The sequence below is a fragment of the Ranitomeya imitator genome, unplaced genomic scaffold, assembly GCF_032444005.1.
Source record: "Ranitomeya imitator isolate aRanImi1 unplaced genomic scaffold, aRanImi1.pri SCAFFOLD_237, whole genome shotgun sequence".
In the NCBI taxonomy this organism is placed as follows: domain Eukaryota; kingdom Metazoa; phylum Chordata; class Amphibia; order Anura; family Dendrobatidae; genus Ranitomeya; species Ranitomeya imitator.
The window spans coordinates 136,638-161,715 of NW_027193769.1; the positions used below are offsets into that span (position 1 = coordinate 136,638).

The 25,078-nt window shown below is 41.8% G+C and overlaps 1 protein-coding gene across 1 annotated transcript in view; it reads right to left on the minus strand.

Moving 5' to 3' along the window:
• The window catches only part of LOC138654194 (rho guanine nucleotide exchange factor 9), a gene marked incomplete at its 3' end in the record, with an annotated part of 142,294 nt that overhangs the window by 116,460 nt on the left and 756 nt on the right, over positions 1–25,078 (minus strand). The window contains exon 2 of the mRNA XM_069743399.1: positions 1,888–2,079. Coding sequence (XP_069599500.1) covers positions 1,888–2,079 — 192 coding nt within the window. The remainder of the gene's footprint in view (positions 1–1,887; positions 2,080–25,078) is intronic.

The window sequence follows — 25,078 nt, forward strand, 5'->3', positions numbered from 1 at the left end:
GTTACAGATTCGTCACGGATTTATTGTGAATTTGTCAGAGATTTGCAGCCAAATCCTAAGAAGAAATTTTGGGAACAATTTTGTGGAACGTACTAGGTGTAAAGGAACTAGTTACATCAAAAATAGTAATCAAGAGGTAAGCAGGTATTTTGGATGCCACTGTAGCTTTAGATATCCCTGGGCTATGGACGTGAACCTTCCCAGAATAAGAAGATCTTATGCAGGTAGGAATTTTAGATTGTGAGCCTCAATGGGGACAGTGATGATGATGTCTGTAAGGCGCTGCAGAATATGATGGAGCCACAAAATCAAAGCACAATAAATAAAAAGAGATGGCTGTTTCTTCCATATTGCAAATTATACTTACATTATTTACTTATGGAATTGCCATAGTGTGTGAACGAGTGCCTATCTCCATAAGTAAATGTTTGATAGAAGAGAACCCACTTCTAACACCCGCAGTTTGTCAGAAGTGATGTGCCTTGTCTAGCATGATTCCACAACTATTTACAATCACAATGGTTGGGAAGGAGCGGGAGCATGGCTGGTAGGCAGCATTTATGGAACATATTAAATCCGTATTTATTGCCAGCGTAACAACTTATATTAAATGAGTAAAGTGCCTTCAAATTGAGTACAACGTCCCACGGGTGCTCGTAAAGCAAACAGCATCAAAGATCCCTCTTTAATTTGATTGAATTTGCCTTATCAGCAGAAAGTGGGCCAGTTTTAAGCAACCTAACAGGAAGGCTTCACAGTTTAAGTCTGTTGGGATTTAGTGTACTTATTCCAAGAAGGGCTGAGCTCATTATATTTTAAGCTGTGAGTGACGTGATCCCAAAGGTTAACAACAAAAGAGGAAAGTAATGTATATATTCAAAAAGGAAAGACAGAAAGAGGCCAGCAATGACCATGCTCAAATTATCCTCCAAATAGGAGACCTGGAAAAAAATCTAATATAGCAAAGTCAGCGAAATATGAAGTGATGGGTGAGATAACACCCACTCAATATGACAGATTGGAAATATATGACACTGGCACTGTTCTTAGGAAATGAGGAGACCCACTGAGATGTATAGTGAAGCATTGTAGTCACCATCGAGGCTAAGAGCCATCATTCACCACAGTGTGCTTCCAAAGTCCTCGAAATTAGTTGTGCTGAATGTACTAGAACAAATATTGCCAGTTGAGTTGAAGGTATTTTAGAAAGTCTCAAAATGGAACCTGTCGCCAGGTTTTCCCCATATAAAGTACAACCACCACCATTAAGGCCTCTTTTACAGCATACCAGTCACCAATCCACTCAGCACCAAAAAAAAGACCTTTTATTGTACCCACAGACCGCACAGTCGGTCCGATGAGCATCTCTGGTCTTGATCCAGCACTTCCTCTCTTCCTACATTTGCCGTCCTCCTTCCCTGCTACATGTGGATGATGCGTCCTACATCACCACACAGTTTCTGACCCCCAATCGCGCTCTTCTCCGAGAGGCAGAGCAAAGTGCAGTAGTACGCATGCGACAGCTTTACTTTTGGGTTATCAGCGCTCATTGGCCTTTTCCGGCGCATGCTCATTACATTACTTTGCTCTAACTTGACAGAGCTGAGAGAAGTACGCCTGAGCAGGACCACGATTGGGGAACACTGTGTGGTTGACGTAGGATGCATCATCCACATGAAAGACAGCGGAAAATATAGGAAGAGAGGAGGATTAGAACCAGAGATGCCCATCGGACCGGACCGCTTCACCTGAGGGGTTTAATAAAAGGTGTTTTTTTGAGATCTGCAAAAAGAATTACTTTTTTACAGAATTCTAGAATGATGTAAAAGAGGCCTTAATGGTGGCCGCACTTGGTGACAGGTTCCATTTTAATGGTAACAGCCTTACCTCACATATATCTTTCAAGTGCTTGATGTAGTGGCGTTCTGTGCTCATGATTTCATTGATGACATTGGCTCTCATCTGATCCCGATTCTGAAGGGTCCTGCCAATACAGAGGCAGTCGGATGTTGGGTCCAGATGCCCATTCTGCACTTCGCTGGTGCCTTCTTCCACGCCATCTTCTTGGTTTACCCAGAGCTGTTATGAAAAATAAGTGTGTCAATAGGCAATAAAAAAGAAGGCTTGAGTTGTCAAATGTACAGGATTGGTATTACATAACTGAATTCAGCAGTTTAACTCTTCGTACTGCCGTACAGGTTCAAAGCTCATAGCATTGTCATATGCATGAGTCTTAAAATAGCCTTCTATAATAATTTACCTGCTGAAAAGTCAAAAATTTATGTTTGCCACATAATCACCAATTGATTTCTTTTCGATTAAGGAATGCTTGGAAAAATCAATGAATACCAACAACCCGAGAAAAAAAGAATGGTGAAACTAATACAACTTCTAAGAACCTCTCAAAAATTTGTATGTCTGTCATAATAGATGTTTTTTCATAAACATTTTAAAAATACCAAATAATCTTGATATTCTTTCCTAAAAGCATTTCTTCCAAAGGGAAATTCCTCTGTAATATAGCTCAGTATGGAGGGACTACAGATTTAGGAAAGGATACCTTGACTCAGATAACACATCAGTGGGATATCACGGCACAAAAAAAAGGGTAGACACCTAACTTGAGCGTGGTCAATGGCTTGTGCAATATTTAGTCATCCTTCTAAGTGAGATCACAAGTTAGGAGGATGGTGTGTTGCGAGTCCAGATAGGGAGTTTCTGTGCCACCATACAGAATCTGTGCACACCGCTCTACGAGTCTTACGTGAATGAGATCTGATGAAACACTGTACTCTGCAAAGCAACATAAGAATAAGATTGTCTATATTTACGGTAATTTGTCATTCATTCCATTACAGAATGGGTAACAAATATCATAGAAACTGTTTTGACAGATCATAAAAGTTGTCATCAGTCACATTGCTTTTTCCAATCGTAGCCCAATTTCCTTCAATAAATGGTAAACCAACAGATGCAATTTACTCTGTACTGGAAAACGCTGCATCCAATGTTTTCGTGTCCACGGCCAGCATTGGAATCAGTATTTACATATTTTTTTAACTGTTTTTAGTAGTAAAAAAATACAGATACTATTACTGATACAAATAGCAGATAGGTAGAGGTTAATGGGGAATTATGGGCACAAGTTTAGCACAAAGAACAACTTGCTTTCACACTTACAAGAACTGACAAGATATAAAAACGTAGCACCGGTAATGGTGTCAGTTTATATGTTGTTACTAGCATGGTATACAAAGAAAATTACACTTCTTCAATACTCTTTAAAAGTTACGAAATTCACAACTTAAGTCATTCAATGAACCATATTCTTCCCGTAACATAATGAACTGTTTCTTCCATTCTTCCCTGCTAAGGAAGCTCTGCTGCATCTTCTACCATTAATTCAACACTCTGGTTGGCCAGAACGCACTTAATGGGGAGTATTGAATATTCAGTAGCCCTAGTTCAAGGAGGGAACAATTGATCCTTTTCTTTCCAGACAAGGCCAGACGAATCGCAAATGCACATTCCTGCCAAACCCACTCATAATATACAATAGCGCACCAGTGCAATGCCAAACCACAGGGCTAGAGGTCAAGCAACGTCAAGCTGAGTGCTAGAGATTTATCCTATAAGACAGCACAGTACTTTCTTTTTATTTTAACTTTCAGGTTTCCTTTGAAATCATGCTCCACCGCAGTCATACAGTACTAGGTGTCGTTCACACTTCAACGCCATATACAGTGAGCCTAGACGATGGGAGCTTCATATTACAGATGGTACAAGCTCGTGGTGCATCCATGTGGCACTATATTCCTCCCCAATCCAAAATGCAGTTGGACAGAACTTATTTTTCTATATGGACTGTACCATAATATCACTGACCTGCGTTACATATTTTACTGTTGTGTCCAGTATCTCATTAAAGGGGATCTGTCACCCCAATATTCGCCTATAAGCTGCAGCCACCGGCATCAGGGGCTCATCTACAGCATTCTGTAATGCTGTAGTTAAGCCCCTGATGTAAACTGAAAGATAAGAAAAACAGGTTAGATTATACTCACCCAGGGGTGGTCCCGATGCGGTCCGATGGGCGTCGCGGTCCGGGTCCGGCGCCTCCCATCTTCATACAATGACGTCCTCTTCTTTGCTTCCTGCCACATCTCCTGCACAGGCGAACTTTGTCTGCCCTGTTGAGGGCAGAGTAAAGTACTGCAGTGCGCAGGCCTCTCGTACCATTCCCGACGTCCGCGCACTGCAGTACTTTGCTCTGCCCTCAACAGGGCAGACAAAGTACGCCTGCGCAGGAGCCGTGGCACGGAGAAAAGAAGAGAGCGTCATTGTATGAAGATGGGAGGCACTGGACCCGGACCGCGACACCCATCGGACCGGACTGCATTGGGACCGCCCCTGGGTGGGTATAATCTAACTTGTTTTTCTTACCTTTCAGGTTACATTGGGGGCTTATCTACAGCATTACAGAATGACCTAGATAAGCCCCTGATGACGGTGGCCGCAGCTTATAGGCGAATTTTGGGGTGACAGATTGCCTTTAAGGGGCTTGGAGGCACTGTTATAGTTTAGTTATTTCATAGGCACATGGTGGCTAGCATAGTAATAGGGTCATTGTGGAGTCTGAAAATTTGCAAGACAAATATTATCTGAAATCCCATAGATTTCTCTATATTGTCTTCTCTCCTTGTGAAGTGGACAGTGAGTAAATTTTCAAGCCTTAAAGTTACATGTAAACTACAATAGCGGTAGTACCATTTTTTACCAAAACGCAAAGGACATTTCCCAGAACTACATACATATGGAATTTTGCACATTTTGAAGGACTGCAAGATGAAAAAAAAAGAGAATTATTGCACTATTTTAGAATACATATATTTGTATGATATTGATATTTTACATAGCCCTATGTAATTGGGGATTGTCTGAGGATAGAAAAGAAAGCTGTTTTTTTTTTTTTCAGAAACAGGGCCACTTTTCTCCAAGGGTCATGCCTGGTATTGCAGGCAGTTCAAGTGAAAGCAGCAAGCTGCTATACTAGATATGATGTGCTGTTTCTAATAAATAACAGTAAAGCTTTTATCTAATTTCCGACAACCTCTTTAAGACATTCATTGTTCAAAGTAACTGATTTTCAGAAAGAAAGGAATATCACATAGTTGTTCCCGCACAGTAACCCTCCCTATTGGCTGTTCTGGCATCTCTTCATAAATAATGAGCTTTTTTTTCCTATTTGCTTATTACAATGTCATTATAACAGGCGAGAGCCAGCTGTCCTTTCCCGGTGAGTGCTACATTTCACAAGACTGAGATCTCACTGCAGGGGAATTGAACTAGAGTTTGGGAAGAAAGGAAACACGGCTTATTTTTAGAACATAATAAATCAAGATATGAGACGTGGGAGTAACATTAAGAAAAGGACATGTAGTGCTTCATTTATGAGGGTATTTTTACTACCAACTTTAACCATTAAGGTAGCCATGAAGTACGGCTCACCTGCTAGACATTTATCAGTAAAGGTAATATGATTGGATGAGAATCTCAGAATTCCAAATAATCTTAGAACTCCAAGAAACAAATTGGATTAGAAGGAAATCATCATCAAATTATTTCTGCCTGGTCTGACATTCAAAGACGGAGATGTTTTCCGTGTCTAGTATTTAGGTCTGTGTCCAGACAGTACAAAAGTAGATTCTATAAATTAGATGCTAATAAAATAAACTAAGGTTTATTGGGTTCATCTGGACACATGCTAGAGGACTCAGGCTACAAACCCTCCAGAATTCTATGGTAAAACACCTTAAACTTTTGTACAACTCCAAGCGGGCAGAGCTGGCGTGGTACGGGGTGTGGTGAAGCTCGGCCGGCAAGTTCATGAAAATTGACACCACTTTAAGGCTACGTTCACACGTTCAGTATTTGGTCAGTATTTTACAACAGTATTTGTAAACCAAAACCAGGAGAGGAACAATCAGAGGAAAAGTATAATAGAAACACGTCACCACTTCTGTATTTATCACCCACAGCTGATTTTGGCTTACAAATACTGACCAAATACTGAACTTGTGAACATGGCCTAATGGTATACATTAGACTGGAAATGTTCTTCCAGCCGTAACCCTTAATGAATTAGGTCCATCTTATGCCAGCCATCCTTTTATGCACAAAGCAAGTCTTAATGAATCCAACCCTAGGACTTTGGTTAATATTCAGGTCCTTAAAGACGACTGTATTTACGGTTCGAATGTGACCCGACAAAACATCAGATGACACTCGATCCAATGTTATTTTATGGGGCTGTGCACATGTTCAATTTTTTTCCTCAGACCAAGTTTGTCCATGAAAAAAAAAAAAAAAAAAAATCGCATGATTTGTATTTGTAAATCGGAGCACAATCGGCAATGCAAGTCTATGGGTCTGTGGAAAACATCAGACCGCTGAGTATGGTCCACTTTTCATGGACTGACAGAATGGAGAAGATAGAGAAATGTTTTTCTATCTTCTCTACATCCGAGAAAACTGAATTACACTGTGATCAAACTCTGATCAGAGTTTGAAAGTGTGTGATTAGCAGAATTGGCCCGATTTTCTTGGATGAAAATAAGGTCATGTGACCCAAGCCGTATAGTTGGAGGTTAATATATTCAAACCATGTGACAGATTATTTTTTTTTAAACCCACATTTTCACATTTTAAAGCAAGGTTTTAAAGTGCGTTGATATACACATCAGTGACAATGTTGTCAACTTTATTCTCAATTATTAGCTGATGCATGCTACCTGATCCTCGAGCAGCATATACTAGACGATGACTACCAGGTATGTTTAACTCCGAAACACTGCAGAGTTTCAGAGAAAAACATTAGTGATGAGTAAGTATACTCGTTACTCGAGATTTCCTGAGCACGCTCGGGTGTCCTCCGAGTATTTTTTAGTGCTCGGAGTTTTCGTTTTTCTTGCCGCAGCTGAATGATTTACATCTGTTAGCATAAGTACATGTGGGGATTCCCTAGCAACCAGGCAACCCCCACATGTACTTATGCTGGCTAACAGATGTAAATCATTCAGCTGCGGCGCTAAAAACTAAAACTCCGAACACTAAAAAATACTCAGAGGACACCCGAGCATGCTTGGGAAATCTCGAGTAATGAGTATATTCGCTCATCACTAAAAAACATACTTTAAAAGCTACTGGGGACCAAGATGTGCTGGAGACTAATCGGACAGTCAGGCACCTGGCAGCTTCTCCCCACCCACTTTCCTGGACTGACATGTCTCTCCCTATATGCGCATATAGGGCAGCACTATTCAGAGTCTGGCTGTGCAATTGCATCCATTTACATGTCATTATGAATTGCTGTAGCATTTAGAGGAAACATACTTTGAAATGTAGGCCGAGTCTCTGACAGCTTTTCCCTGTGTGTGCATAGGGAGCATAGGGAGAGACCTGTTAATCAATGGGATCGGCCAGAACTGCTCAGTTTTGGAGCTGCACAGCTCCGTTGATGGCGTAGAGGCTACACGCGGGTGCTGCACATTCGCTCCCTATTGATTTGCACAGGAGGCAGATATGCAATATCCAGCCGCAGCAGCCAGACATGGACTGGCCCATAGGAGAACGGGAGAATCCTCCGGTGGGCCCCGGTGGAAGAGTGGGCCACCATCCTCTTATAAGAGCAGTACTTGGCACAATATATTTGAATCACTAGGTACAGACATAGGCAACATCTTATGAACTTATCAATCTATCTAGTCTATTGTTATATAAATGTGTGATTGTGATTGAGGATTTTCAGAGAATCAATTTTCCTGCATGTCACAAGTGCTGAAAAGCCTTTAATTGCCGATAAAAGTTGTGTAACAGTCTGATGTCTCCTAGGATTATAATGACAACCTTTTGAGCTCTTTAAAGGGAACCTGTTTGCTTCCACAACCATGTCATTGACTGGCTAGTTTCTGCCTATACAGTATGAGCTCGCAGGCAGAGACTTGCCAGTCGCAGTCAGTGGGCGGTGTAAGATTGCTCTTACTAACGGGTAGGGGATTACTCGCTTGGCACGGGATTGACGTACTCGGGCACGATTTTTTTAAACAAAACAGTCCATACGGTTTATTTTGTACAGCATAAACCGCATCGTAAGCCAAGTTGCATATCACTGTCTTACATGTAGTCCATTCGTTAACACATTATCTCAGAACCTTAGTTTGTGGCAACTAAACACGCTGGTCCTCCTGACCAGTTGCCGTGGGTTACCACACAGTTCATATCACACAGGTTGCAGCAACTAATCACGCTGGTCCTCCTCTGACCAGTTGCCGTGGGTTACCACACAGTTCATAGAACACAGGTTGCAGCAACTAAACACGATGGTCCTCCTGACCAGTTGCCGTGGGTTACCACACAGTTCATAACACAATAAGGACCAACAGTCTATGAAGGTACCTTACGGGAGCTCCTGCTCCACCAGCTGACTCCTTGTCAGACCTCTCTTCTGGAGAAGCTGCCAAACGGGGATCACCAACTTGCCTTTGCGGCATATCTCAGTCAGTCCAGACCCACCGAGGACTGTAGCTTCCCCAAGTTCCACTCTTCTGGAGAAGCTGCCAAACGGGGATCACCAACTTGCCTTTGCGGCATATCTCAGTCAGTCCAGACCCACCGAGGACTGTAGCTTCCCCAAGTTCCGCTGCGCTGCTCAGGGATCCAGTCCTACTCCCAGGACCTCCCACGCTAGCATGTGCTTTCCAGGAAGCAACACAGGCTTCCACAGGTCACTCATACACAGGGCCCATCTGCAGTGTCCAGCCAGGACACATGAAAGTCTGCCCAGACTTGCAGACTCCCAAACACTCACTACCATGTGCTAACACACCTCCTTTAGGTAGCCTGTAACCACACCCACAGGTGAGGTAACATCACATGCACTGGTCACATGATCATGACATCACTGCAGGTCCTCAAACACCTGCAGGGAAAAAGATACAGTGAGCACCCCCACTCAGAGTGAGGTATGTGGGTAGCCAGACCCTCCCATCTCTCATAGCTACCCGCAACCCGGACCCAGGTGCACTAAATGACATCTTCAGTGCTCACGCGCTCTAAAGATAAGATACTCCGGGTTGCATCACAGGGAGCATCCATCCCTGTGACACATACCTCCCATTAACCACAATGCCAGACACTGACTCACTATCACATCCATGCACATAATTGCCACGCACTCTCATGGCTGCAATACGCCTCCGTGCGCATATTGGGCAAACCATGCAGCGCCCCCTACCTGTTACAGGGGTCACTGCATCACAGCGGGGAGAAACGACCGGGGCCCTACCTGTATGACTAGTCAGTAGCGCAGTTCGCTCCTCAGCCGCAGCATTTCAGGGTAAGGCTGCCGTCACACTATCAGTATTTGGTCAGTATTTTACATCAGTATTTTACATCAGTATTGATCCCCTTTGAAAAAAGGCCAGGTCCCATCATTGACTTCTCCTGCCAGAGACTCATCTACTAATCAACAGAGCAGCAGTTTGTCTTCCTGTTGACAGGGCGTGACTACTGGTGTCATGCTTATTGACATCCGGCTTTCTCCAATCAAGCATCGGGAGTCGGTTGTCAATCAGCATGACACCGCCCTGTCAACAGAAAGATAAACTGCTGCTGCTCTGTTGACAGGGAGTAGCTGAATCTCTGGCTTGAGTGGTCAATGACCATCTCTGGGTAGAACAGACAGGTAGTTGCCTCTGTTCGCAACTACATACCTTTTATCTAAAGTCCTAGATACCCTCTTTAAGTATATCACTGACGAATTACACTGAGACTGCTGCTGTTCGCACCTGTCCTATCTCACTCCTCTTGTCAATGGAATCTATATATTATTCACATATTACTACTCCCATGTTCTATCTTTAGTACTGCAGTGGTACACCACACTTTCAGAAGTAGTTGGCCAAGTAGTTGGCCTTTTCTCTCCCTATGTTTAATGCTGATCTGTGTGCTCTGAAGTCCTCACTATAGCCTATGAAAGACTAAGGCTAGTTTCACATTTGCGTTAAAAAATGCAGCGTTAAAAACGCATCCACAGGTGGTGAAAAAAACGCATGTAAATGCGTACAAACGCTGCGTTTTTTAGACGCATGCGTTTTCGTATGCTGTAAAAAAAAGCCGCGTTTTTACGCATTTACATGCATTCTTTACCGCATTTGCGTTTTTTAAAAGCATGATGAGAAATTTCACAAGAGAAAAATCAAGATCCAGACACCGCCAATGGGACTACAGAGGGCGTGTGACATGACTCTGTGGACCAAAATATGGAAAAATTGTAGCTCCAATATTTTTTGGAATAAAAAGCGTCTTTAGTGTGTGACAGCTGCCAATCATAAAAATCAACTAGAAAACCCACTATAAATAGAAATGGCTAGGGTTAGGGTTAGGGTTAGGGTTTGGATCCCTAGGGTTAGGGTTTGGATCCCTAGGGTTAGGGTTAGGGTTAGGGTTTGGATCCCTAGGGTTAGGGTTAGGGTTTGGATCCCTTTATCACCTTGATGGTGGGGGGTGGCTTATCAGTGTGTAGACTTGTTTGTTAAAAAACGCAACCAAACGCATGTGCTTAAAAACGCATGCGTTTACATAGACAGCAATACATTTTTTTGCCGCAAAAAAACGCCTCTAGAAATTACTACATGTTGCATTTCCACAACAAAACGCAAGCATAGAAACGACGCATGCGTCGTCAAACGCGGCAAAACGCATACATAAAAAACGCATGCGTTTTTAATGTTAAATATAGGAAAAAAACGCATGCTTTTTTTGCGTTAAAACGCAGCGGTAAAAAACGCAAATGTGAAACCAGCCTAAAAATGGTTGCTGCATTCCCTGCCTCAACTTTTATAGTGGCTCTTCTAATTGGCGACATTATGCTATGTGATGTTATAGCTATAAGGCATGTGTGGGGAACCCCATGCAGCTGCTCTTGAGGTCATATGAGACCTCTCTGGCTGATGCAATCTTCAGCAATGTGTTAAATGGAGACAGGCATTTGTTTTGGTAACTCAAATCACAAGGACCAGTTTTTTTTGTAATGCTATGCAAAGTGGATTTGGATTGAATGGATTTGTTCATCTCAATTGCTGATATGATATTTTGACAGGGAAACAAAAATAAATATGGAAATCCTTGGTTAAATCCCTAGAGAAATTCCAAAAATAGAAAACTATTCATTGCGGATTTGGCAAAACAGAATCTTAACCAGGTCACGACTGCCAGAGAAAGTGGAGACACGGAGATGTGAGCACAGAGAGTTTCCGTGGCTTCTGCAGAACTTCCACTGCCATCTGTAGTGTTGTGTTTCTTCATGGAGAAGAAATCCCTGAGCTCAGCCTCACTGTTTATCACTCATGTATTTTAGAGACAGCAGTGCAATAAATCATCACAGGTAGAAAGATTTATATGTTGGTAAGAATATTAATCACTGTCAATGTGGGTTTGTCAGGTATATTATTAGCACATCTTACAGTCACACTTGATATATGTAAATATATTATATGCACTTGCCGATGAGCCATAACATTAAAATCACTGGCAGATAATGCGAATACAACTGACTATCTTATTAAAGTAGCTTAAGGATCTCATAGACTTTACTTAGAGCCCCATTGTGATGGCTAGATGAATGGGTCAAAGCATTTCCAAAACGGTAGGTCTTGAGGAGTTTTGATGGCATGCAATGGTTAGAAGTTTATAAAAAATGGTCTAAAGAAAGTCAACATGGGTTGGCAACAGGGGGAACAAAAACTAGCCCATAGTGATTCGCTGCAGCTGACTGTTCATAGTACTAACAACCCATGTCCATTAATTAAAACATCTTCAATAAAAATGAACATCAGAACTGGGTCATGGAACAATGGAAGAAGGTGGCCTAATCTGAATAACCTGTTGTGTTGCTTATCTCAAGAAATGATGCTCCAGGATGTGAAGACAGCAAGCAGTTCTAGTCATTCTCAATTTTCAAGGTCATATTTGCTATTAGGTACTGGAGCTGCAGTATGGCGAAAGGTTGAGGCACGGGCTGTACAGAAGATTTTTTTTTTAAAGATGCGAATAAACATGAAACTATGAGTGAATTGGGACTTCCAGGGTCAGAGGAACACTGATCTGCTCTCTGACCCAACATGCAGGAGTGTGCTCATAGTGCTAATGTCGCAGCAGTGTAATGAGATCACCTCATCACTCTGCTAAGAACGTTTTAGAGCGCTGCAGAGGAGAAGGAGCCAGAGTTTGGGGCAGGTGATTGCTTATGGAGCCAAAGATATTGGCTTCCAATAATATAGACTAGGTCATGGAGGTAAAGTGTGAGGAACAGTATGGTGTTGGATAGTGTGAAGAGGTGGCATCATAGGTGGATAGTATTGTGCAGGGGCATCATGGAGGGCTCAGTATGGAGAGGGGGCAGCATAGGAAGATGGCTTAGTATGGAAAAGGGATAGTATGGAAAGCTCAATATGAAGAAGGTGCATCTTGGGGCTCATTATGGAGAAGAGGCAGCATGTGGGGCTTAATATAGAGAAAAAGCTATTGGGGTGCTCAATATGGAGATGAGGCAGCATGGCGGGATCAGTATAGAGAAGTGGAAGTATGAGGGGCACTCAGTATGGACCCCAGTATGGGGAAGGGGCAGCATGGGGGGCTCAGTCTGGAGAGTGGGAAAGTTTGAATGCTCAGCATGGAAAGGAGATACAATGGGGGCTCAGGCTCAAGAGTGGAAGAGCATGGGAGGCTCAATATGGTGAAAAAAAGTATGGTGGGGTTCAGTTTAGAGAGGGGGTAGTATGGGGGCTCAGAATGGTGAGTGTAGAAACATGAGAGGTTTAGTATAAAGAAGGGGCAGCATGAGGGGTACAATGTGAAGAGGGGTCAGTATAGAGAGGAGGCAATCTGAAGGGGACAGCATGAATAGGAGGTGCAGTATGGAGAAGGTGCAGCATGGGGGACAGTAAAGTAGTGGCAAAATGGGGGCACAGTGTGGAGATCATAGTTCAGAAGGAAGGTGTGGTGGAAGGTAAGTCAGGCAGTTGTAGTTTAAAAGTAGGCGGTGTGGCAGTCATAGTATATTAGATGGGAAAGTGTGATGGGAGTATTTTATAAGAGTGTGGCGGCCATGTATCATAAGAGGGACAATGTGGGCTAATTTTTTTGTGTAGGGAACACAGTGAGAGGCAATTATTTAGAATATTTAGGAACAGCATAGGACTTATTTAGGGCACAGCATGGGTGGTTATCTTTATTCAGGTGGCAATATGACAGTGTTATTCTTAGTGTCACTCTGTCGAAATGTGCTGCAAAAGGCCAGAGAAGAAGGAAGTCTGCAGAGACGAGCTGTGGATATGAAAAGTCATCAGTACATCAGGACTAGATGAAGAAGAAAGGGATGAGAATAATTCCAATCAGAGAAGATGTTATATAAGGTAGCTGGTTCTAAGGATGAATTTATACTGGACAATCACGGTATTTAAATGGCCGCTAACTGACTATATGAATGTCAGTCATTTAGTAGCCTGTTTATGCAGGCCGATCGCACTTTTGCAAAAAAAGATGTTTATATGAGACAAACAAACAGCTGTTGAGAACGATATTTAATCAAAGTTAAAAACAATTTCCACCATTTTGTGATTGACAACCTGTTCACAAAGGCTGAAATTCACTTCTTGATTATCGGCTAGTGTAAATTCACTTTAAAGAGTAAAACTGAACTTTAGGGATAATTTTTATATGTTTTAGGCCCTTTAATTTTAAGCAGATCAGTGGGGACCAGGTCCTGAGATCCTCACCGATCACTCAAAGAACCTCTTAGAAGTACACAGCAGAGGAGACAAAAAACATACACATAGTGTAGAGGAGATACAATAGAAACCCACTGACTCCTGTCTTTTAAGTTGTGCGCTTGCCAGAGGTCTTTTGAGCAATGGGTGGGGATCTCAGAACCCTGACACCACTGATTTGCTCCGAATTAAAGGGCATAAAACATTTAAGATACCTCACAAAAGTTAGGAAACAAGAGGAAAATCCAGCGAAGTAGCAAGTACATGTGAATAAGATCCAAAATTTATTGCAACAACCTACATGTTTCAGCTCCTAGGAGCCTTACCATAAGGGACCGCCAGGAACTGTATTTTTAAAGTTTGCAATAAATTTTGTATTTTATTCACAAGTACCTGCTTCTTTTCTGGATTTTCATCTTATTTCTTAATCTTCAACCGGATTCTTGTACTGATGGTGGCTGTGGCATTGTATTCATATACTCATTGTGGCTTTGATGTTGTATTTATGTGCTGGTTTTGGTACTGGCATTGTATTCATGTACTGATTATGGTTACTATGATGTATTCATGTACTAATTATAAATTAATTGATATGCTTGTGCTTGGAAGCTGCTTACTAAAAAATTAAAGATTACTATATGTACTTAAATATAGGATTAGCTGAATCTAGGAAAACATAATAGTATCAGGAGTTTACTTTCCCCATATGTAAATCAGAAATAAAATCTTTAAACATCAGAAAGCAAGATGGCAACACTTACTCAGATAGAAGCTTGAAATAAGCATCCCTGTTATGATCAGGTGGCCTTGGAGCAGCATGAAAACTTTCTCTGGAGTAGGTGGTAACTACACGGACTGCAAACCCTGATCTTATCACCGAAACTAGAAGTAGCCGTGGGGTGTGCCTAACAAAACCTAGACACCTCGACACAGCCAGAGGACTAAATACCCCTAAAGATGGAAATAGGAAAACTATCTTGCCTCAGAGTAGACCCCCAAAGGATAGGCAGCCCCCCACAAATAATGACTGTGAGTTGGAGAGGAAAAGACACACGCAGGCAGAAAACAGGCTTAGCAAAGGAGGCCACTTCTAGCTAAATAGAAAAGGACAGGACAGGATACTAAGCGGTCAGCATAAAAATACTACAAAAATATACACAGCAGTAAATACAAAACTCCACCACCTAACTAAAGATGTGGAGAGCATAACTGCAACTCCAGAGAATCCAACCAGACTTAGAAAAACAACTGACACAGTCTAAGCTGGACAAATAGAAACAAAAGATCAGCACTGAAAATAAGCACACAGCAAGTGTGCTTCAGAAAAAGAAACAGACACTTATCTTTGCTGAACTGGCAGCAAAGCAGGTGTTATGATCTGGTGGCCTAGGAGCAGCATGAGACGTACTCTGGAGAAGGTGGTACCTTTACTGACCGCAAACCCTGAACTAGCAGCGCAACTAGAAGTAGCCATGGGGGGTACCTAACACTCCCTAGACCCCTCGACACCGCCTAAGAACTAACTACCCCTAAAGACAGAAACGGGAAAACTATCTTGCCTCAGAGAAAATCCCCAAAGGATAGACAGCCGCCCACAAATATTGACTGTGAAAGGAGAGGGAAATAACATATGCAGACATGAAATCAGGATTTAGCATAGGAGGCCATACTAGCTAAAAAGGAAGAATAGGACAGAGTACTATGCGGTCAGTATAAAAACACTAGAAAATATCCACCACAGAAAATACAAAACACCACATCTGACTAAAGACATGGAGGGTATATCTGCATCTCCAGAGACACAGCTAGGCTGCAAAAAATCCTTCACAGACAAAGCTGGACAAAACAAAACAAGAAAATGCACAGACTATAAGGTCCACAGCAGGTGGACAGCAAAAACAAGGCCAGAACTTATCTTTGAAGAAATAAACAGCAGACCAGGAGAGACCAAGAATGGATGTGAATCCTCCAAAAACAATGGACAACTGGCACTGACAAAGGATAAAGCAAGACTTAAATAGCCCAGCGAAAATTACAAAAAATGGATACACCTGATAAATGCTGCGATCCAACTACCGCAGCACTACCACTCATAACCACCGGAGGGAGCCCAAGAGCAGAATTCACAACAGCAGGTGAGGTCAGGCAGAGATCCAATACTTCCAAAGAAACATTGACAACTGGCCAGGGCTAATGAATCCTGCACACTTAAATATCCCAGTCAGAACAGCAATTAGCAGATACACCTGGCCAGGACTGTGACTCAGAGACAACTGCATTCCCACCTACCACCACTGGAGGGAACCCAAGAGCAGAATTCACAACACATCTCCACCACCCCAACACGTTTTGTCTCAATACTTCATCAGGATTCAGGAGGCGTGTTTTCCTGGATTTAGCTAGCGTGATAAGGCAAAGGACACTACGTGATATGATATATATATTGGCGTACCCATTTTTTGTCATGTCCAGTGGTATTTTTGTTAAACAATTTTAATATTTAACATAATAAAATGATTTTATGGGTTTATACTCTGTAGGTTATTTTTTAACCTTTTTGTCTTGATCATATCTTATGAATTTAATTACCCATAAAACTTAGTGGGCTTTCTTTAATGTTTGTACTCTGGTGATCTATTTACTGTATGTACCGAAGGTGGTTGTAATCCTATATTTAAGTAAATATAATAATCTTTAATTTTTTAGTGAGCAGTTCCAAGCACAAGCTACCAGAAGATTTTTAAGTCACTTGTTTTAATTGCTTTATCCTCTTTGATAACTTGACACAGTTAAATGAAGCTCAAAAGAATCTTAAAAGACTGAACATATGCACAATAAGTCATTTTTAAATTGCAGGGTATATGTTAATTCTTTTAAAGCATTTATTTAGCACTTTTTCAAGCAGGTTCCAAGTCATACACTACTGAAGAAGACCTTCAGCCTGTCATTCTAGTAGCAGACGTGACCAGTTAATGCATAGGGCAGCATGAATGACTAATGTGGACCTGGGCAATGTTCTGCTGGGAAATCTTGGGTCCTGATATTCATCTGGATGTTCCAGTGATACATACTATATATCTAAATGTTGTACAAACCAAGCCTATTCCTTTATGGCTGCTGTATTCCCTAAAGGCAGTGGCCTATTTCATTAGGCTGCTCTGCGAGACACATTACCCTATCAGTCAGAAGAATGATTTGAGGAACATGATAGAGAATTCAAGGTGTTGACTTGGCCTCCAATTCTTAATTTAATTGAGCATCTGGGCTATGAGCTGGAAAAATATGTGTAATTCATAACGTGTCTACGTCAAAACTTCATATTAGGATCTGCTGCTAATGTAATGGTGCCAGATACTATAAGAACTATTAACTTCTGGGAACCACACCTCAATAGGGCTGAGTTTTTTTGTTGGCATGGGAAGAGCCTACAAAACAGTAGGCAGGTGATTTTAAAGAAGCGGTCACATTTTTTTTCTATCCTTGAACCTCACCTGATTATATCTATGCTTATTTACATATGGTGATCTCACTTCCCTGCAGTTCAGCATCCTTTTTGCTTCTTATCCACCTCCATCTTATTTCCTAGATTGTAATCTGCATTTTATTCCTCTTTGATCTTTTATAAATCCCATGATGATTAGTACCGCATCACATGAGCAGCTATAGCAAGTAACATCTAAAGGTACTGTCACACTAGACGATATCGCTAGCGATCCATGACGTTGCAGCGTCCTCGCTAGCGATATCGTCCAGTGTGACAGGCAGCAGCGATCAGGCCCCTGCTGGGAGATCGCTGGTCGGGGAAGAAAGTCCAGAACTTTATTTCGTCGCTGGACTCCCCGTAGACATCGCTGAATCGGCATGTGTGACACCGATTCAGCGATGTCTTTGCTGGTAACCAGGGTAAACATCGGGTAACTAAGCGCAGGGCCGCGCTTAGTAACCCGATGTTTACCCTGGTTACCATCCTAAAAGTAAAAAAACAAACACTACATACTTACCTACAGCCGTCCGTCCTCCAGCGCTGTGCTCTGCTCTCCTCCTGCTCTGGCTGTGAGCGTCGGTCAGCCGGAAAGCAGAGCGGTGACGTCACCGCTCTGCTTTCTGGCTGCCCGGCGCTCACAGCCAGACCAGAGAAGCAGAGCGCCGAGGACAGACGGCTGTAGGTAAGTATGTAGCGTTTGTTTTTTTACTTTTTAGGATGGTAACCAGGGTAAACATCGGGTTACTAAGCGCGGCCCTGCGCTTAGTTACCCGATGTTTACCCTGGTTACCGGGGACCTCGGGATCGTTGGTCGCTGGAGAGCGGTCTGTGTGACAGCTCTCCAGCGACCAAACAGCGACGCTGCAGCGATCCGGATCGTTGTCGGTATCGCTGCAGCGTCGCTATGTGTGACGGTACCTTTAGTCTGACTATCCTCTATTAAATAAATTAATAGATTATAAGCATACAGTATGTAGAATGAACTATGATCTTATAGATTACAACAGTGTGAAAGGAGCTGTGCAGTCACAATCAGTAACTGCGATAGGAGTTTCTGTCCGCCTACCATGCAGAAAGTGTGTGGTACATTTTATACAGATTCAATAAACAGGTGACTGAGATGATGAACCCCTTCAGAGAACATAAAGTCATGCAATTCCTAGTCACATGGTCCAATTGAAAGTAAGGAATCAATGTTTTGGCTGATCAATATACAGTGGCTGCGAAAGTATTCACCTATTCACACTAGGCTTTTTACCTATTTTGTTATATTGCAATCTGTGTTTAAATATTTTTGTAATCCGATTTGTTTGTGATGCATCAGCACTAAATTGTCTAAGTTGGTGAAGTGAAGTGAGAAAAATATAGGCATTAATTAAACTTATGGGATCAAATACAAAAAAATGGCATGTGCATATGTATTCACCTCTTTTGCTGTGAAGTCCCCCAAATTTCTGGTGTAAACAATTACCTTCATAAATCACAAGCTTAGTGAAAGGAAGTCCACCTGTGTGCAATCTAAGTGTCACATGGTCTTTTAGTATATACACCTTTTCTGAAAGGCCACAGAGGCTGCAGCACCATTAAGCATGAGGCACCACTAGCCAAACAACACTATTAACCCCGAGGAGATCACTAAGCAAGTCAGGGAAAAAGTTGTTGAGGTTCCAAGATAGGGCTGGGTTATAAAAAAAATCCTACTTTCTGATGATCCCCAGAAAACCATCAAATTATCATCAAATGGAAAGAACATGGTCCAAAAACAAACCTTTAAAGAAAGGGCAGCCCACCAAACCGCTCAGCTTGGACAAAGAGGACATTAATCAGAAAGGCCAGAGACCAAAGGTAACCCTGAAGTAGCTCCAGAGTTCCAAGCAGAGACTGAAGTCTCTGTCTATACGACCACAATATGTTGCACACTCCGTAGAGGTGGCCTTTATGGAACAGTGGGTAGAAAAAAAGCCTTTACTTAAACACAAAAACTGTAAGGCTCAATTTGAGCCAAAAGACATGTGGGGGGACTCTCCGTGGGGAACTATCCAAACATATGGAAGAAGATGAGACCAAAATTGAACTCTTTGGCCACCAAGTTAAACGCTATGCCTGGCGCCAAAACAGCATAGCCGATCACCCCAAGAACAACATCCACACTGTGAATCATGCTGGCATCATCATGCTGTGGGGATGTTTTTCATCAGCAGGGACAGGAAAAATGGTCTGAGTCGAGGGTAAGATGAATAGTGCAAAATACAGCGGGTTTTTTTGTGCTGCCGGAGCATGCACCAAACAGGGTTTTTCTTGAGCAAAACCTGTTTCAGTCTGTTGGTTATTTGAGACTTGGACGGAGGTTCACCTTCCAACAAAACAATGATCCAAAGCATCCTGCTAAAGCAACACTCGAGTGGTTTATAAGGAATGTTTTGCAGTGACATAGTTAAAGCCCAGATCTTAATCCAATTGAGAATCTGTTGTCAGACTTGAAGATCGCTGTTCATCGAAGGAACCTAACCTGAAGGAGCTGGTGCAGTTTTGCTTTGAAGCATGGGCAATAATCCCAGTAGTAAAATGTGGAAAGCTCATAGAGACTTATCCAAAGCAATTTGCGGCCGTAATTACTGCAAATGGAGATTCTACAAAGTACTGCCTTTAGGGAGGTGAATAGTTATGCACACTGAAGTTGTCAGTAATTTTGCACTATTTGTTGTTTGCTTCACATTTTCAGTTGTAAGCATGTTCTTTACATAAACTGATGCAAACCCTCAAAAAAACTGTGAAATTCCAGGTTGTGAGGTAGCAAAACAAGAAAATTGAAAAGGGGTGATGGGTGAATACTTTCGCAAGCCACTGTACACAGTAACATGTTGAAGTTTGGGTACCCCTGGTCAAAATTACTGCTATTGTGAACAGTAAGGTAAGTTGAAGATGAAATGATCTCTAAAAGGCCTAAAGTTAAAGACGACATATTTCCTTTGTATTTTAAGTTCTTCAAGACCAAGCAAAATTTCATTGAGAGCTGTTGGTAGGATTGCTAGAGAGGCAAATTAGAACCCCCGCTTGACTGCAAAAGACATTCAGAAAGATTTAGCAGACTCTAGAGTTGTTGTACATTGTTCTACTGTTCATAGACATCTGCACAAATATGACCTTCATGGAAGTGATCAGAAGAAAACTTCTCCAATGTTCTCACCATAAAATTAAGTATCAGAAGTATGCAAAAGAACCTCTAAACAAGTCTGATGCATTTTAGAAACAAATTCTGTGAACCAATGAGGTTAAAATAGAACTCTTTGGCCACAATGATCAAAGGTATGTGTGTAGAAAAAAGGGCACTGAATTTCAGGAAAAGAACATCTCATCAACCATTAAGCATGGGGGTGGATCAATCATGATTTGGGGTTGTGTTGCAGCCAATGGCAGAGGGAACATTTCATGGGCAGATGGAAGATTGGATTCAATTAAATTTTAACAAATTCTTGATGCAAACAAAACACCATCTGTAAAAAAAAGCTGAAACTGAAAAGAGGATGGCTTCTACAAATGGATAATGATCCTAAACACACATCAATATCGACAATAGACTGCCTAAAAAGGCGCAAGTTGAAAGTTTTACAATGGCCCTCACAGTCCCCTGATCTAAACATCATTGAAAATATGTGGCTAGACCACAAAATAACAGTGCAAACAACACGGCCCATGAATCTCACTGAATCTGAAGAATTTTCCAAGGGAAAATAGATGAAAATCCTCATACCAGAATTGAAAGACTCTTGGCTGGCTACCAAAAGCGTTTACAAGCTGTGGTACTTGCAAAAGGGAGTGCAACTAGGCACTAACCAAGGAAGGTGCCCAAACTTTTGCATAGGCCCATTTTTGTTTTGGTAATTTTTAAAATGTGAAATATGAAAATATATATTTTTTCCTGAAGCACATACAGTATGAAATGCTTCATTAACTTTAGCAGTTTTAGAGATCATTTCATCTTCAACTTGCTTAACTAATTACTACTAGATGGTGGCCCGATTCTAACGCATCGGGTATTCTAGAATATGTATGTATGTATATAGCAGCCACATAGTATATAGCACAGGCCACGTAGTATATAGGAGTACTATGTGGCCTGTGGTATATACCATGTGGCTGCTATATACATACATAAATATTCTAGAATACCCGATGCGTTAATATAGGCCACTCAGTATATAACACAGCCCACACAGTATATAGCAGCCATGCAGTATATAGCAGCCACGTAATATATACCACAGCCCACATAGTATCTAACAGTGGCCACGTAGTATATAGCACGCAGTATAGAACACAGGCAAGTATTATATAGCAGCCATGTAGTACATAACGCAGTATATAACACTGGCCACATAATATATAGCACAGCCCACGCAGTATAGAACACAGCCCACATAGCATCTAACACTGGCCAGGTAGTATATAGCAGCCACGTGGTATCTAACACAGCCCACATAGTATTTAGCAGTGTGGGCACCATATCCCTGTTAAAAAAAATAATTAAAATAAAAAATAGTTATATACTCACCCGGCGGGATCCAGCGTAGATCCAGCGGACCTCTGGCGATGCGCGCGGTTGCCACCATCTTGCGTTCCCAGGATGCATTGTGAAATTACCTAGATAACTTAGCGAGACCGCTAAGTCTTCTGGGTAATTTCGCAATGCATCTCTGGGACCGGAAGCTGGCGGGAGCGCATCGTCGAACTACGGAAGGTGAGAATAGCAGGTTTTTGGTTTTTTTTATTATTTTTAACATTAGATCGTTTTACTATTGATGCTGCATAGGCAGCATCAATAGTAAAAACTTGGTCACACAGGGTTAATAGCGGCGGTAACGGAGTGAGTTACAGCGGCATAACGTGGTCCGTTACCGCTGGCATTAACCCTGTGTGAGCGGTGACTGGAGGGGAGTATGGAGCGGGCGCTGACTGCGGGGAGTATGGAGCGGGCGCCGGGCACTGACTGTGGGTAGTATGGAGCGGGAGCCAGGCACTGGCTGTGGGGAGTATGGAGCGGGCACCGGGCACTGACTGTGGGGATTATGGAGCAGGCGCCGGGCACTGACTGCGGAAAGCATGGAGCGGGCGCCGGGCAATGACTGTGTGGAGTATAGAGCGGGTGCCGGGCACTGACTGCGGGGAGTATGGAGCGGGCGCCAGGCACTGACTGCGGGGAGTATAGAGCGGGTGCCGGGCACTGACTGCGCGGAGTATGGAGCGGGCGCCGGGCACTGACTGCAGGGGAGTAGGGAGGGACTAATCGGACCATGGCCATCGCTGATTGGTCGCAGCAGCCATGACAGGCAGCTGGCGAGACCAATCAGCGACTTGGATTCCATGACAGACAGAGGCCGCGACCAATGAATATCCGTGACAGAAGGACAGACAGACAGACAGAAAGACGGAAGTGACCCTTAGACAATTATATAGTAGATAACAGCAATTTTGACAAGGGGTGACCAAACTTTTACATGTCATTGTACATATAGTGAATAGAAAATGCTTACATACCCCTATTACGATACCAAGTTTTTGTATTGCAAAATAATCATGCCAAGAAGATTTTTTTCTACTTTTCATGTCACCACAATTATTTGTAGAAAGTACTTGATAGAATAAAATAATTTGAAAAAGAAGATAAAAATAACAAAAGTAAAATAATGTGGTTGCATTCAGAATTAGCCAATCAAATTTCAATGGATGTTGAATAGTATTCAGTACACAACCGCCATAATTTACTGTGATTCCGATCGATTAATCATATATAAAGTTTAGATGTTCAAGTAAGACACTTTCTTAGTTGCATTATACAGCAAAAGCCACAGTCCATAAACAGCTTACAACACAGCAATGGGATCTTATGGTTGAAAGTTATCAGTCAGGAGAATGGATCAATGTGAAGATGGTCATCAAGAAGTGGCTTCAAGAGTAACGGTTGTTTTAATTTTTATTTAATAAATCAGTATTACACATAAAATATGAAGTTTTGAAATAAATCTTATCATAGAAATCTGATTCTTTCTCCTCCTGGACTGATCTTTCATTCTCAAAACCATCAATTCTTGGGTAAAATCTGCATTCAGTGGAGACAGATTGTTACATTACTGAGATAAGAGATGGGATGTGGATGGGAGAGTGAGGATGAAGGAGCTCTAGCTCTTCCCTCCTTCTCTCCTCTTCCCTCTACATAGAATCTTATTAGTAGCAACTACCATCTTCTATCTCAGTAATGTAACAATCTGTCTTCACTAAATACAGATTTTACCTGAGAATTGAGAATTTTGAGAATGGACGATTAGTACAGGAGGAGAAACAAGCAGATTTCTCTGATAACAAATGTTACAAAATTGCTTATTTTCATGTGTACTATAAAACAGAAAGTAAAATGATAGTTGCTCATTAACATTGGCACTAACATGACATTGTCAAGAACTGGATGTCCCTCAAAAAGTGACAAAAAATCAAGAAGAAAAATGGTCCATGAGGTTGTCAAGAGCCGCATTAACAGGGAGGCAGAGATTTCTGGCAAGTACTGGTTGTGCACTGCATGTGACTATAATTTCCAATATTCTTCACATGTCTGGCATGTTGGGTAGGGTGGCAAGATGGAACCCTTTTCTTAGAAAACATAACCATCCAAACCCAACTATTATTTTGCCAAAACCTACATTAAGTCTGCCAAAAGAATGTGGGAAAGTGTGCTATGGTCGGATGATTCAAAAAGATATGTTTGAAGCATAGGCAACACTGTGCAGCAGCAAAAGAACATCATACCTACAGTGAGGCATGGTGGAGGCAACATTATGATTTGCGGCTACTTTTCAGCCACTGAAACAGGGACTTTGGTAAATGTGGAGGGAATTATGAACAGTTCCAAATATCTGTCATTTTTGCAACAAAACCTTCAGTCCTCTGCTAAAAACTTGAAGATGAAGAGAAATGTTACCTTTCCATGCCACAATGACCGTAGGCATACCTCCAAAGCATCAACAGAATGGCTTCACTAGAAGAAGATCATAGTTTTGGAATGGCTAAGTCGTCATTGCCCAAACCTGAATACAAGTGAAAATCTGTGGGTTGAGCTGAAAAGGGCACTGTACACAGGAGATGCCCTCTTAATCTGACAAATTTGTAGCACCACTGCAAGGAAGAATGGATAAAGATTGCCAATTCTAGATGTGCCATGCTGATAGACAACTGCCCAAAAAGACTGAATGCTGTCAGAAATTCAGGAATTAGTTTAAGTATGTGCATATTGATGCAATCACATTATTTTAGTTCTTTGCTCATCTTTTTCCACCCAAAAAGATTTCATTGTTCAGTTGAATTGTGCAGAGGATAGGTGACATTAAACGTAGAAAAAATTGCGAAATTATTCTTCTTGGCATGATTTTTTACACGATAAACATTTGGCATTTTAATAGGAGAGTGTGTACATTTTTTTATCCACGGTTTATATGTACAGTATATACAAGTAAAAGTTTTAAAGTGGGCACCATCCAAAAAAATCTTAGCTATAAATGTTGTGGGTTCACTACCAAGCATGTAATATATATACCATAAAGAAAGAAGAGCAGCACATGCACAAACACGGTTGGAACACCACAATTCAATAGTTTCAAAATATATAAAATTTTATTTAAACACAAGAAAAGTACTGCACACAGTTAAAAACATCTAAAAAGCTACTCCAACAAGTAGATGTAACATGGAATTTTGGTTACATCTACTTGTTGGAGTAGCT